Raw genomic sequence first — 15074 nt, forward strand, 5'->3', positions numbered from 1 at the left:
CCATTATACCACATCACACAAAGTCAGAGAAAACCCTTCCGAAGAAAATTTCACAGTTTTAAAGTAAAGCAGTAAAGGAATCAAATTTATACTGCTAAAATACACTATATGACCAAAAGTATGTGATACACAAGCACAAAGCCATGCAATCTACCTAAACAAACACTGGCAGTAGAATGTACTGAAGAGTTCAGTGACTAAACGTGGCATCGTCACAGTTTGTCAAATTTCTGCTCTAGTAGATCTGGCCTATTCAACTGTAAGTGCCAATACTATGGAATGGAAGCAACAACAGCTCAGTAACTAAGCGACAGATGCAAAGTGAGCAGGGGACTGCTGAAGCATGTAAAAACTGCCTATTGTCTGGTGCATAATTTGCAACAGAGTTCCATACTGTTTCTGAAAGGAACTTCAGCACGACAAACATGCATGGCGAGTTTCATGAAATGGGTTTCCATGGCACCATGGGACTCTGGAGCTGTAGAAAATCTCACAGTCTGATGGATGAAACTGGATTTGGCAGACGCCAGGAAAAAAGTCTCACCAGAATGTGCAGTGCCAACAGTAAAGTTTGGTGGAGGAGGGATAATGGTCTGGGGCTGTTTTGATAGCATGCACTCTTTGGAAAAAATATAGACAAACTCCCACAAACTCACTCCAAAATTTTGTGGAAAGCCTTTCAGAAGTGTGGAGACGCAAATGGGGAAAGCAAACTCTATATTAATGCCTAGGGTTTTGGAATGAGATGTCAAACAAGCTCATTTAGTCAGGTGATGGTCCAGTGTTCACATACTTCTGGCCATATATTATATACTGAATTAACAATGCAAAAAAAGCAACCACAGGCTAAAAAGGTGATCCTAAATAAATGATTAAATGAAATAATAAAGGAGATGGTGATGTCATGAAGAGTATGTCACAATTGTGAGAAGAGGCTTCAGAGCCAATTTCTGATTAAAGAGGAGCTCAGGGTGTTCTGTACTTCACTGGATAGGCCTTTGATGCTGCAGCAGTCTGCATTTACTTCCTAACAGCTATTTCTTCATTTCATCATATCTACAATGTCACCTCTTAAAGCTCTCCCTGATAGACATGGTGAACTCTTAAAATGAGTAAACAGGGGGATAAAACAGAAAGCTGATTAGAACGAAGGAAGAAGCAAGCACTACACAAGGCATTGATTTAGAAACAGGGATTTAACTGAACATCAGGTAATAAGCCTCCGTGTATGAGTAGTAGAGTGTAACCAACAAGGATTTTTAGCAGTGATGCACTGAAATGGAAATTCCAGGGAAACACTGAAATTCAAAACACACCTGGATGAAACCTGAAAGGGTTTTTATAAACATACCAAATATTAAAACTACAAAGTATAAAGAAAATACACTTTGTTATGGATAAAATATGAATTCAGTAGGATACAACTGACCTCACTATAAATACGAGTCATTAATTTAAGCTTGATATGTTTTATTCTGATATAGAACACTTTCACCAAAATTAAAAAGTCTAAGATCACAAATTTTAGGACTTGTAGTAGTTAGCAGCCAGGTTAGCTAGAGTTAGGCCCAATCCCATTTCACCCCTACCACTTAGCGCTCTGTTTTGCATGTTCACATCTAGGGTTGGGTGTCCCAATTTTTGTTGAGATAGAGGGGTATGGTGAAGTGTTAGAGCTGCATGGCCCTCCAAACAGGTTTTTCAGAGACACATTCCAAACAGAGTGTTATGAGGGGAAAAAAGAAAAACCGGCAAGATGACAGCCCTGAGCGACCAAAGAAAACCACAAATGTGAGTATTTTCTCTGTTAAAAATTACGATAACCATTTTATTATCTATTTAATGTCGACTTTAATGGTACTTTTTTCATATCAAGCATAAAACATCGCTAACAGTATGCTAATGTCTCAGTAGCTAGCTAGCTAACTTTCCTGTTCCATCTTAAACAGTCCAGCAGTATTGACGCCTCTCCCCTCTCCCCTTTCCGAAGGCATATGATGTCCTAAAGTTAACTAAAGACCAGCAGTGAGGTTGCTGAGCCCTCGTCCATTTCGTTCCGTCATTTTCCCTTTGGGGAATCCCCAAGTTTTTCGCAAGGGCTGCTCCATTACTTTAATAGCTCATGTGAAGTGTGTTAGTGAGCCCTCTGAGGAATGAGCTACAGGGTGAACAAAAGTGCTGACTTTAAAAGCAAAACATTTTGCCCATGGTTTTGGAACGGGATGTCCAACAAGCTCAAGTGAGGGTCAGATGTCCACACACTTTTGGCCAAGTTAACACATCCTCTACAGGGAACAAACTTAAAAATTGTATTTTTCTGCCAACATGAAAATAAATATAAATATAAAATGTGCCCATGTCCAAGATTGACATGATGAAAATGTTATTTGAATTACCAAAACTAATAAATACATTTTTGTGAAGCTTATTTTGTTCACTCACATAGCTACAACACAAGCCACTGCTTTTCCCAATGGAAAAAAATCTTAATTGTTCCAAGTGACTGACAGCTCCAATTGTAATTATAATCACTTACATCCCAATCTCACAGGTGAATCGCCACCTGCAGACTGATGCATCAGTGCATTTTTACAACGCGCTCTAATCTGCATAATGCTTTATAACAGTAAGATCCTTAATTATTTCAAAAGAATGGTTAACATCTGAGGAGATACTCGTCTTCTTTAACCACATCTAATAAAAACTAAGAATTTGCAGAAATGAAAAGTACTGATAGATGTTACAGATGTTCAGCAGTGATCACCTCTTCTTCTTCTTGTAGTTCTCCAGCTGTAGGATCTGATAGTGTTTGAAGCGTTGTTGCTCACACTGACCACACAGGTTCTCCAAGTACATCAGATGACTCTCCATCTCTTCAAAGTCTGCCTCCAGCTGAGCTGTGGGAAGGAGAGGAAGAGGATAGGACTTTCATGCATTCAAAAATAAATAAATAAAAAATAGACAGAAGGCTAGGCTTTCCTTGCATAGAGGACATCAAAAACATGTCTGTTGTACATATTGAAACTGAATAAGCACAAAGGGGTCTTGTATATCAGAATGTCAGTGTCTGTCAATCCAAATTACTCATAAAAAAATAAGAGTCTGCTACATTTTTCATCATTTCATTCAGTCACTTTAAGAGTGCACAAAGCCACCCACTGCCACCAAGTGGCAATTGTAGAAAGGTGTTTGTTTCATTCCTTGAGTTCACAACACTCAGTGCAATGTATGAAATTACATACAACATTCTGCTAATAAAAGACTTTCAAGCTTAAATACATTCATTAAAAGGTCATTAATAACACAGTGGATGAAATATGTTTAAATGGGAAATCTAACAATTTTTCAAACGTTGCATAATGTGTGAACGTTGAGTCATTCAGAGTAGTCTGATGAGAAATGCACTCTAGAAAAACTAAGTCAGAATCATTCATCGCAATCATAATAGGAACCAGACATCTGAAGTTTTTAATGCCTCTAAAAGCTCCCTCACAGAAAGCTGTTACCCAAAATGCTTCTAAATACGCTGCCTGATGCATGAGACATTGTTTTACCATCTAGATATCATTTTTAGATAATGCTTTAAATAAACATTTTTAAAAGCCATTTATTGTAGAGAGGTATGCTTGTGGCATTGTAAGGCAAGAGATCCAAAAAAAAAACAAAAAACATTTTTTCCAGATTTGGTAGTATTTTATATATCAACATATAAAACTCATGTAGATTCACTGATTGTTTTGTATGGTAAACTGGAATTGGGAAGTTGTTAAGTTTCACTATATATTTCACATCAACTGAATGACTGTTTTCATCTGTTTTTATCTCAACAGTTGAATTATTAGTGTGTAATATTAAGAACTGTCACTACTGAAATATACATTTGGTAGTTAAGTAAACCCGTTTTTGTGTTTTAATGAAAAATATTGGGGTTTTATATGTGTACAGCTGCACAAAACTGTGTTTGCTAGTGAAGTACTGGCCGACCTTTTTTAAGTTATGCGCAAAATGAGCTAAACCTGCAGCTACACTTTATTTTACATGTCTACATTAGGAAATTCCATTTCAAATCTAACTTTAAAAAGTTGTTTTAACACCAAATATTTGCTTAGCTCAAATATACATCTGTTTATACATTAACGCTACACATATAAATGTAATATAAGACAGGTTCAATTTGAGGAAAACATAAAACATAAGAAAAAATAACTAGTGATATGAATCACTTAGGGCTTTCTACTGCTTTTTCAGTAGATTTTTTCAGTAGATTTTTCATGAAAAATTATTTCTACTGAATCTTTTTCAGTAGAAAGCCCTTAAATAAGTTATTCAGAGAGATTTTATGTGAAATTCTTCATTCTAGAAAAAGATGAAGAGTCAGAAATATTCAGATGTGGTGATATGAACCAGACGTCTGACGAGTTTAATGCCTCTAAAAGATTCTTCACAGACAGCTTTTTGCATGAAATGTTTATGAATATACTGCCTGATGCCTGAGATCTCAAAGAATTTCACATGTGATCTCTGGAATTCAAGGCACTCATTTCTAGACTGCAGCGCTAGACAGCAGTGCAAATGCTTAAGTTCAGTGCCACCACCATGAATCTAATAAAGCGGAAAATGCCTTTTGGTGAACGTGAACTGTTTTCCACCCTTTAGCAACAAAACAATTCATTCTGCGTGTAAAACACAGGCAGACAGGAGTCGTTTGTGTTTATAATGTTCGGATCCAAGACTCAAGCCACTCTCTTTACAATTTCAGCTCAGCTGCTAGTTTGCAGTAAATATTTCTCCAGCTCTCACTGTGATATCAGCAGTTCTCAACCCTTTTTAATCTCCCGTTTGTGCTTTTGCTATGCACAAAACACAAGCAGGTCTGGACCAGTACGTTTAGCTTTGTTTGCGTCAGGTGATCTCTGAGGAATTCTGGAAGTTTGAGTTTTTGGCTGTAGCTGTTACATGCATTATATTCTGTTTTATTCTTGTCTAGTCTGAGCGTCCTCATGATAGAAAAATAAGAATTTCTGAGATATTTGATGTTTGACCATATACATTGTCTTATTGCATTATTGGAAATGCATAATATTTGTAAGCACTTTTGCTCAAATATGTTGTCTGAATAGAAGATGTAATACTTTTAAGAGGTCTTACGATGCTTTTATGCTGCATACATGAATCAACCCTGCCTGGAACGAGGGGAGCATAATTTTTGACCAAGCTAAGTGCAAAAACTTATAATAATAATAATAATTACATTATTGGGTTCTAAAGGGTCAGATTTATTTGTCGCGGATCTTTCAATGCAATTTTGGAGATCATCCAGTGTTGTGGAACCAATGACGAACGCTCTGAGCTGCTGGAGGTTCAATGCCGATGAAAATCACATTGGACAGTTATGACGGATTCACTCTCATTGAAACGGAGAACGCAAAACACTTTCTGCTAAGGGGTGTCCATCTCCTCACAGCCTGAAGGGAGCCATCTTCCTGTGACAGTCAGAAACTCTATGACCACCTCTTTCAACTGGTATGTGATTGGTTCCTAGGTGCCTCACAGTTGTCAAAATATAGCACTTTGAAGTCGGATGAATCTTTCTGAATAACCCTGTATTTTGAGTAGGGCAATTAAAAAGTATGTGAGCCAACTTGGTAGATACAATTTCCAAGCACGCTAATTCTCTGCAATGTCATTACATGAGGCTAAGGCCTCAGTGCAGTCATCTCCCAACTTATTTCAGCACTTCCACTCTGATACAAAACCATAGCAAGCCTGTGTATACATCAAACAGAAAGCAGGATTCACATAAACATACCCAACAGTACCCTTTACTATAAAGCATGCATCCACTCACCACAGCTACAACTTTGGACCAATGAAGATAAAGTAACTTAAAAGTTAAAATCAGTCAGAGATGTATGATAACAAGTGAAGTTGATAAAATCGGCAAAGTGTGCAGCTATATAGAGGTATACAAAAAAAAAGTGGCCAGTCAGTGTAGTGTCACATAGTGAACAGTACACTATATGATTGGCACTGTTCATGGTTGGTGCGTGTAGTGGCTAACAGCTCTGCCTTCAACGCTGTAGACTGGGGATCAATCCCCCACCTAGGCAAGCACTCTACATTATACCAAAAAGAGTCCTTGGGCAAGACTCCTAACACTACCATTGCCTACTAAAAATAAATTATCAAACAATAAGTCACTCTGGATAAGAGCATCTGCCAAATGACAAATGTAAATGAAATGAACTTATCATAACAATAAATGTGATATTGCACAGCCCTAGTATAAACCCCTGATTTTAATGTGAAAAGTTCTCCTTAAACCTTCCCTTAAATCAATGGTCATTAACTCCAGCACATCCAGTTATGACCTGTCAGTTTCATCATTCCATTCAGTATTACATGCATCATACATACTGCAACCCACAGATTCAATGGCTGCACAGTCTGTCACCTGCCTTTGATTCCTGTGGCACTGCCAATGATAACCTGACAAACACCTACAGGATAAGCTCGAGAGTGAGAACGTCAAGCTTCTTAGCTGCGAGCACTAGCAGATGGAGCTCCACATGGGGTTTCCTCTCAATGCTGTCATATATCACGGCAACTGAGACAGCACGAGTCAGTGAGCAGCTGCTCTGCAAAGTCACTCAAGGTGAACACACTATTCCTCCATAGCACAATTCTTTTAGCACAAAACGTTAGCAAGGTTCACCACACATCTGCTAGAAAGAACAGATGTGCATTACGCATGATGCTTCACACATCTCAAAACTGATTACAAAAAAACCTACACAAAGTCTCTTGGAGATGGTGCCCAACTACTGTGCCAGCCAAGCAGCACAACTAATTGAAGCAAGGGTCATAGCATCAGGGATGCACCCATACAGAATATCTGGGCCAAAAACCATGACCAATAATTAACACCTTGCTGCGACTGATATGACATCAATAACCAATCATTTTACTTTATGAAATCTGCAAGAGTTATTATTTTCGTTTTGCTCTATTCTTCAAACATATGCATTTGTATGCAAAAGCTTGAAAATGACATGTTTTTACTAAATGAAAAATAAGTTAACTATTTCTACAGCATACTTTTTCTGCAAGTTTTAGCACACATGCATGCTAAGTTTAACATAATGGAAAAAGCCTAAAATCTAAATTGTGCATTAACTTTTCACAGGCCACATTTTGGCTATGTTCACGTTACCAGCCTTAAGTGGCACAAATCCAAGTTTTTGCCTTAAAGCGACGCAGATCTGATGTTATCAGAGCTGTGTGGACGTACTTTTCAAATCAGATCTAAGCCACTTACATATGTGGCTCTAGATCAGATACATATCAGATTCATGGCAATGTGACCTTGGTGAGAACTGCAGGATTGCATTTCATTAACATGGTGCCTGACCTGAAACTAATGTCAATAGGGGTGCGAAAGCATCTGAGCTGTTTTTGCCTTCATCTTGCTCTAATAATAAACAGCTGAAAGCTGTTCAGAACAAATTAGCAATTGTTAAAGGGTTTGACATTTATTGAATGATTAATTGGGAACCATGTAAGCAAACAGTGAATAACTGGTTTGTTTTTGTCTTTTTTGCATATATGTGCAGCATTATGGTGACTTAGTGGCAGTTCCTGCATGATTTTTCCCCCTAGAAAGCTTTTTTAAACCACTTAAAAATTAGTTTTCCTACATTAGTAACATAATAAAAGCTCAACAGACTGCACCAACAGTGGTGGCAACAGGTGGAGGTTGAAAGGTGGAAGTGTGTATCGCACGCTAATAGAATATTATTACAAATTATCATAAGAATCTAATATTTAAAAATCAATGCAGCTTAATCAAAATCACCACATCAATGCAACCTGTTCTGGCTCACCAATTCGAGCAGTGATGGTCTCTAGGTCTGTGAGGAAGGCAGGTATCTGCTGTAGCTGTTCCTGCAGCTCCAGAAAGGCTCCTCGTCTTCTCTCCCAGTGGGCAGACAGCATCACCACCTCCCCGTCTACAGTCTGAGAGATGGTATTAGGCAAAACAGACGTTTGTAAGTATCTATGCACTATATCTTTACTGTATTCAACCTTTCTTTGCCTCAGTAACAAAAATAAATTTTTTAATAGGAAATAAATCTACATCCAACTACATCTACATCAAATCTCATGGAACATTTAAGAAATGTCACACAGAGTACTGGGAAAAAGTATTTCTTCTATTTTTGCATATTTGTCAAATTTAAATGTTTCGGATCAGGTCACATTTCATTCCATATTCTCAAGATTCATTCCAGTCATTATATATTCTAGTCATTACATACATCATATATACCACCCAGAAGGTTGCTGGTTCAAATTCTAGGACTGACTGTGTCCTTGCTGACCCTCACTGCTCTATGCAGCACTGCTGATGATGCTGTGCTTCTCCCAGACAGAGAGGCACAGTGCAGATGGTTAGGCAAATTTCTCTTCCAGGATCAATCAAGTGATGAAGTGTAACATAACATCTTTAAAGTTCTAAACTCTAAAACAATCATCAATTTACGCCATTTAATTATCCTGAAAGCAACCTATTTGTGTGCTTTTCTCAAGACAATAGCTCAAAACTCACTGCCAAGCTAACTAAGAATTCGGTTGTGGACTTGCCAAGTTAATCAGTATCTCAATCTACTTACAATAAAACACTTACAGAATAAAAGAGTACCGAATAAGGCTGCAGAAAAGGCCTGGCAAAGCTTTAAGACAAACTCTGGGAAGATGCCGACATTTGTGGGTGGTTTATAGACACTGAAGCCAAGGCTTCACTTAAGCCAAATACTAACATTTTTGAAAACTACTTTCCAATCTTTTGCTCTTAATCTGGTCCATGCCTGCACGTATTTGGTGTCCAGCGTTTGCTTCTCTTTTTCTTTGAGTCTGTGACTCAAAAAGATTGATTTGTCAGTCAGAAAGATTCTTTGACAGAAAAGCAAGCTTTTGACACCAAACATATCCTAGCTGATCAACTATGTTTCAGGTAAGGGGAAAATAGTAGGGAAACTTGCTTTAAAAATAATTGCTTAAGTATACAAGGACGTTTAACTTCACTGTCCCAGCACTACAGAAGACTGGCCAGCAATACTCTACTGTCTCACTGTTGTCCTGCAGACCTTCACATCCATTTGATAAATTAGGCAACATCAACATCTACTCACCTCAGCAGCTTTGGCACATTCTCGTGCTCGCTTATGCAGAGTCACCCAGGTCTCTTCATATCTACATGAAAATAACACCCAAAAAAAAGGTGAACAGTCAGAAATGATAGCAAGCATGCTAGCTAGAGCATGAGCTACAATAGCTGAAGATGCCAGCTAATCCTTTTAATTCATTAAGCTACAGATCACATCTTTTAAAACTTCAGTTGAATTAGCTATTAAACTAACAAGCTAGCTCATGTGCTTAGTGCTAATACGATATCTATTAGCCGTTACTTCATAGCTGACTACTCATGAACTAATAAGATATTTATTCATCACTAATCAATGTATTAACAATAGTTTGTAAGACACATATAAGCCATTACTTCACTGTGGCTTAGAAATGACTTAAAAGTTATTTCTGCCAGTTATTTTTAATCTAAAGTGATGTCACAGGTCCTGTTCCTGGCTCCACCCCCTCCTGTCTCCTCCCACGCGGCCACATCTTATCATTAATCTCTCTACCTGTTAGTATTTTTTACCCATTCTTTCCCAGGTGGTTTCTATTCTTGTCTTTGGTATAAGTAGCTCTTGTGCATAGGAGTGTTACCTGAGTTTATGAACTAATATCTCTTATTATAGTGTAAAGGAGCATTTATTGTGGTTGTTTACATGACTTATAGGCATTTATATGTACGTATTTATGTATATGTATGCGTTTGTATTTTGCATATTAATAAAAACTGCATAAATTGTTTTCACTTTACATTATGGGCTGTGAAATTCCTGCCGATAGTTTACATATCATGTTTACAAACTCATTCAGAGGCCTTAAGTTTTAACACTCTTTTACTTGGTTTACAAAAGACAGATTCCATTTGCTTTTTCTGGTAAATACACAGATAATATATTCACTAACAGTGGATAACATCTAAATTTCTGATTTATTCATTATTTATTAATAATAAGTAACAATGTCTTTATGTAAAGATAATTCAACAGCGTTTCTAACTTTCATAAAGCGAAAAACAAACATAAGTAGATTACTTTTGATTAGTTTTGATTTATTTTGTTACTAATGATTAAATTCCATTTTAGTACATCACCTGCTAATTGTGCTTTAGAAGCTCATCATTTCATATTTATTTTATAAAACAATGTGAATACGTTAATTAATAATGAACAACTATAAACTTATTAAGGATTAGTTAAGGATTAGTTTATTATGAAGTAATAGCTAACAGATGTCTTATAAAGTATAATTATAAAATGTTACTAAAGTATATACATATTTTTCCAAATCCAGATCAACATTTAGAATAAACAACAGATAAAAACATACCGATTCAACAGTTCCACTCCCGCAGAGTACTGGGGAAGATATTCTTCTCTTCTATGAAGACCAAAAAAAGACCAAATTACAAATAAGACTGTGTTAACCTAAAACTTCAAGTGAAAGATAATTCACCGTTTTACTAAACTAATTCCCTGCTGCACAAAAGGGACAAAATTCTACAAACCCAATTCCAACAAATTGACACAGTATGTGAAATGCCAATTAAAACAAAAAGCATTGATTTGTAAATTCTGTTTGCCCTGCATTACATTGAAAACAGTGCAAAAACACATATTATGTTTCATTTATGAACTTCCTGGTATTGGTATTTTTGTAAATATATGCTCATCTCAAATATGATGCCTGCATAATGTTCCAAAAACGCTGGGACGGAATCATGTGTACCATTGTGTTCCATCAACTTTCCTTTGGATAGCACTTATTAAACATTTGGGGACTGAAGATTGATTACCATTTGATCCAGTTTTGAAGGAGAGGTTTGTTTTGCCATTGTTCAGCTATACAAGTATTCAGCTGCGTAAGAGTATTGGGCCTTCGTTGCTGTATTATGCACTTTATAAGGTTCCACACTTTTCTATAGGAGACAGGAGACCAGTCTAGCACCCACACTTTCACCCTACTGCTGTAACACATCAAACACATCAGAATATTTTTTATGCCGTCATGGTGAAACAAGCATGGCCGTCCCAGAAAAAAGGCATCTAAAAGGCAGCATATCACTGTTGTTGATTTAAAACCTTGTATCTCCATTTCTGTCGTTTTTCAGTTTTTCACAATGTGAAAATGCATATTGTCGTGTACATTATATGTAAATTTGGACCCAAAAAAAATGGACCAAAATGACTTGTAAAAAAAAGTCTGGTTGCACAGACTTACATTAAAAGTAAAGTAGGTTTTTTCCTTTTCCTGTAAAGTTATTATTTTGGAGATACAAAGTTTTCGCCCGACAACACTGATATGTTATATACATATGTTTTTGTACTGCTTCATTTAAACATATCTTAAAGAGGATTTACAAATTACTGCTTTCTGTTTTGGTTTGTTTTGGTTTTTCACAACTTTTCTGGAATTAAATCTGTATTACTGTAATGTAATTACTATATAATGTCATAATTAACAATGTTAATAAAGACATAATGTCATTAATGTGAAGCACCACTCTTATAAAGCTCTTATGCCCCTTTATGAATGACTTCCATGAATTACTTCACATTTAAAACACATGAGTAAATAAATAATGTGACATTGATTGACTTGCATTGTTCTAAACAAAAGAATTCACTTTTCAAGGATTACATTAACACCTTGATTCATCAAAACACCCACAGAAACACTCATCTGGAACTGTGATTGGTCAAAACGCTCAACTCATGCAGTAAAAACACTGATGACTAGTTAGAGGGCTTGTTCATATTGCAGCCTTTCCGATATCAATATTGCAATAATGGCTAAGAAACAATATATTGTGCAGCTCTGCTCCTCTGTATCATACTGTTAAAACCAGCACTTTACAGCATGAGCCCTCTCTGATCCCACAGAGCACTGTATATCCTCTATAAAACACCCTGATGAGGGCTCATATAAGGATGTGTTGCTTTTAAAAATATAAGGTCCCTCAAATGTCTGTGTACCGTTGCCAAATTATTTTCATTTCAGGTTACTTTTTCTTCCATGCACCTAGAAGGGAGGAGAGGTTATGGCAAATATATGAACATACAAAACTACAATTCATCTAAAGAGTGTTTCTGAGCTTACTAATTTATACCTCTGCTTCTTCTTCACTTTGGCCTCCTTGGACTTGTCACTCAGGGTCTTAATTCTAAAAAGGTTGAAAACATGAGTGGGAAATGTTCAAGCACAAAGGTGTTCCAGTACATTAAGAAAGCGAAGCCAGAGCCACTTTAGTGCATTTTTGCATTATTTACCTGGGTTCGATCTCTTAGAGCTTCCATTACCCGTTTCTCATTGCTGCTTATATTCAGATCTACACTAAAATGACTAATATGTTCATAGCTCTCCAAAAATAAACAAAATGAATAAACTTCTGTCACCTTAATCACAATCTCAAACGCATTTTTATGCTCAGACATTTTGACGATGCAATGTTCTATTTGTGACATAATATTGTTTCATTTATTAAATTAAAACATAAGGGCATGACATTGTCTTTTTAAGATCTACAGTATTAAAGAGGAATTATGATGATCTTTCAAAAGTTCTGCATAAATCAATCATTCAGAATGGTCTGATGTGAAATATAGCTTAACAACTCAAATTTTACTTATAGTGGCGGTGATACGAACCAGGGGCTGCGCTGTCTACAACTATCCAGACTGACCAGTGAACATGTGTGGGCCTTGTATGTTTTTCTATGTAATATTGATAATGGCAAAACTACAGCTGGGCAATATGAAAACGCTGATCATTATTGTGATAAATTACATTACCACCTGTTTTTTTTTTTTTTTTGCGAATACTGTGAATACTGTCACTTAATAACAGCATGTTTGACTGCTCAGAGCTCATAAGAGTCCTGTTAAATTGGATTTAGTGCAGCACAATATGTAAAATGTTGAATAACAACAACTGAACTCACAGATTTTTAATTGTATTTTTAAGACGTAGGCTTACTTTGTCTGTTAGAACTTTTCAAATGTCAGATAAAATAAATCTCATGACATCTCATGGATCATAAAAAAACCTCCTGAATTCTCACGTTATGATATTTGCCACATCACCCACCTCCAGGCAAACAGAGGCAAAATGTGGAAAAAACACATTTCCTTCAGGTACTGTTTGGTTCTCCAATGCCACACAAGTTCTTCTCTGCCATCAATGGATTTAAAACTATATGTTTTGGGCCAAAGCTAACTCTCAAATCTATCACACAACAATGTCTCAAGCAGCAGGCGGCATATTCATAACTATTTTGTGTGCTTACTGTATGTGACGTTAGCTTTTACAATCCAAAACCTCTTCAGACGTCTGGTTCCTATCACCCACACTGTTCACAATTCTGACTCTGCAAGTTTCTTTAGAACTTCTTAGAACCAGTCACACCAAACCACTCTGAACGACCTTTTTCACACCGTACACCGTTTATGTAGAAAATCTGACCAATTTCCCCTTTGAAATATGAAAATAAGTGTAAACATTCCTTTCTTTAGACTATCACATGACAGTCATCCGAAAGTAATCCAGCCAATTTAGTTTGAGCAATACCGTGGAATGCAGCAGTTAGCATTGAGTTTGCTAGCATTAGCTTCACTTCAGCAGCACTGAGAAATATGAAAGCTTACATAAGTTACAGAGCTGTCGTGTATTTGCAGGTTGCCTCTTACTGACTAAACCACGGAGAGAGAAAAAACGTTAAAGTTATTAAGCTCACTTGTGCGAACTAGAGCTAACTAACTTAGCTGGCTAGTCAGCTAGCTAGCCAACTCTTAGCCCTCGGCTCTCGGACACGGCTTGTTCGACTTTGCCCGTTCCACCTTAAATGGAGCAGCAGCGACATTCTGGCGTTTCAGGCGCCACACTAACTGCCGTGTCTTTTAAGGTGGAACGGAAAACTCGAACAAGAAGCTGGCGAATAAAACTGACTTCAGCGTCGTGGCTCCTGGGACAAGATGTAATGCTAACGTTTTAGCATGACGAGATGTCTAAAAAGCTTTGGCATGTTTCAGTTTTGACAAAACCAGAAGTGTAAAGATGTAAACAGAACGTACCCTGTCGTGAAGTCCTGCTGCACTGTCTGCAGTCTTTCCCTGAAATTCTCAAACATCTCTCACCTCGTATGGCTTCGTATGGGTTCACTTTCACAACGTGGCATAAAACTGCTGCCTGCTGACCGCAGTGATGTTTATAATCCTTTTCGGACGCTGTAAATTACTTATTTTACCAACAGCACACTTCCCATCACCCCGTACTGAGAACGTCATGCTAAGCTAGTTACAGGACTGTCACCACTTTCTGTAGCTCTACGACCGACTCGGTTTCAATGCGCATGCGCACACGCGAGTACTACTGCTAGCCGTTTCACTGATATGGATCTAGAGACGAAGCTCATGTATACATGCTGCAATCCACCAAAGGGTGGGAGATACGGCAGAAATCACGATATCAGGATGCTTTTCATGTACACAAAATGTGTCACAGTATTTCGTTTTCCTGAGGTTTGATAAGTCGGCATTGACAAAAAAAAATCTTGCATTGCCACAACTGAAACATACAACATTTACTAGTACAGTGATCTGTTTGATCTCCGCTTTTTCTCTCTTTGAAATGAAACATGAGGTTAGTTAGACCTCTTTAAGTCCGCTTACTGTCCACAATATGGTCAGAAAAGCGTACTGTGACGTAATTTATCACGATAACGATAAAATATCGCCGCATTGCCCACCCCTAATCTGGACTGACACTTATCCGGGGAGAAGAGAGGCTGCTCTCCGACATTCTTGCTGTCCTTGAGACCTCAGGAACGTGGAGATTTCCCAAACCGAAAAAGATGAAAGGTGTTTAGGTTAGTAAATAAAATGCCTGTATTG

The 15074-nt window shown here is 37.3% G+C and overlaps 1 protein-coding gene across 4 annotated transcripts in view; it reads right to left on the reverse strand.

The window, feature by feature from the left end:
* The window catches only part of dtnbp1a (dystrobrevin binding protein 1a), a 38173-nt gene extending 23648 nt beyond the window's left edge, over positions 1-14525 (reverse strand). For 2 of the 4 annotated variants that reach the window (XM_017724540.2, XM_017724539.2), the window contains exons 1-6: positions 14256-14525; positions 12296-12349; positions 10516-10566; positions 9192-9252; positions 7884-8016; positions 2765-2897 (exon numbers count right to left, since the gene is read on the reverse strand). In XM_017724540.2, coding sequence (XP_017580029.1) covers positions 2765-2897; positions 7884-8016; positions 9192-9252; positions 10516-10566; positions 12296-12349; positions 14256-14311 — 488 coding nt within the window. In that variant the 5' untranslated portion in view covers positions 14312-14525. Of the gene's footprint in view, positions 1-2764; positions 2898-7883; positions 8017-9191; positions 9253-10515; positions 10567-12295; positions 12350-12455; positions 12473-14255 lie in introns of those variants that run through there. The other 2 variants (XM_037537199.1, XM_017724542.2) reach the window with 2 other exon arrangements.
* Positions 14526-15074: the final 549 nt, after the last annotated feature.

The sequence above is a fragment of the Pygocentrus nattereri genome, chromosome 3 (genome assembly GCF_015220715.1).
Source record: "Pygocentrus nattereri isolate fPygNat1 chromosome 3, fPygNat1.pri, whole genome shotgun sequence".
Classification (NCBI taxonomy): domain Eukaryota; kingdom Metazoa; phylum Chordata; class Actinopteri; order Characiformes; family Serrasalmidae; genus Pygocentrus; species Pygocentrus nattereri.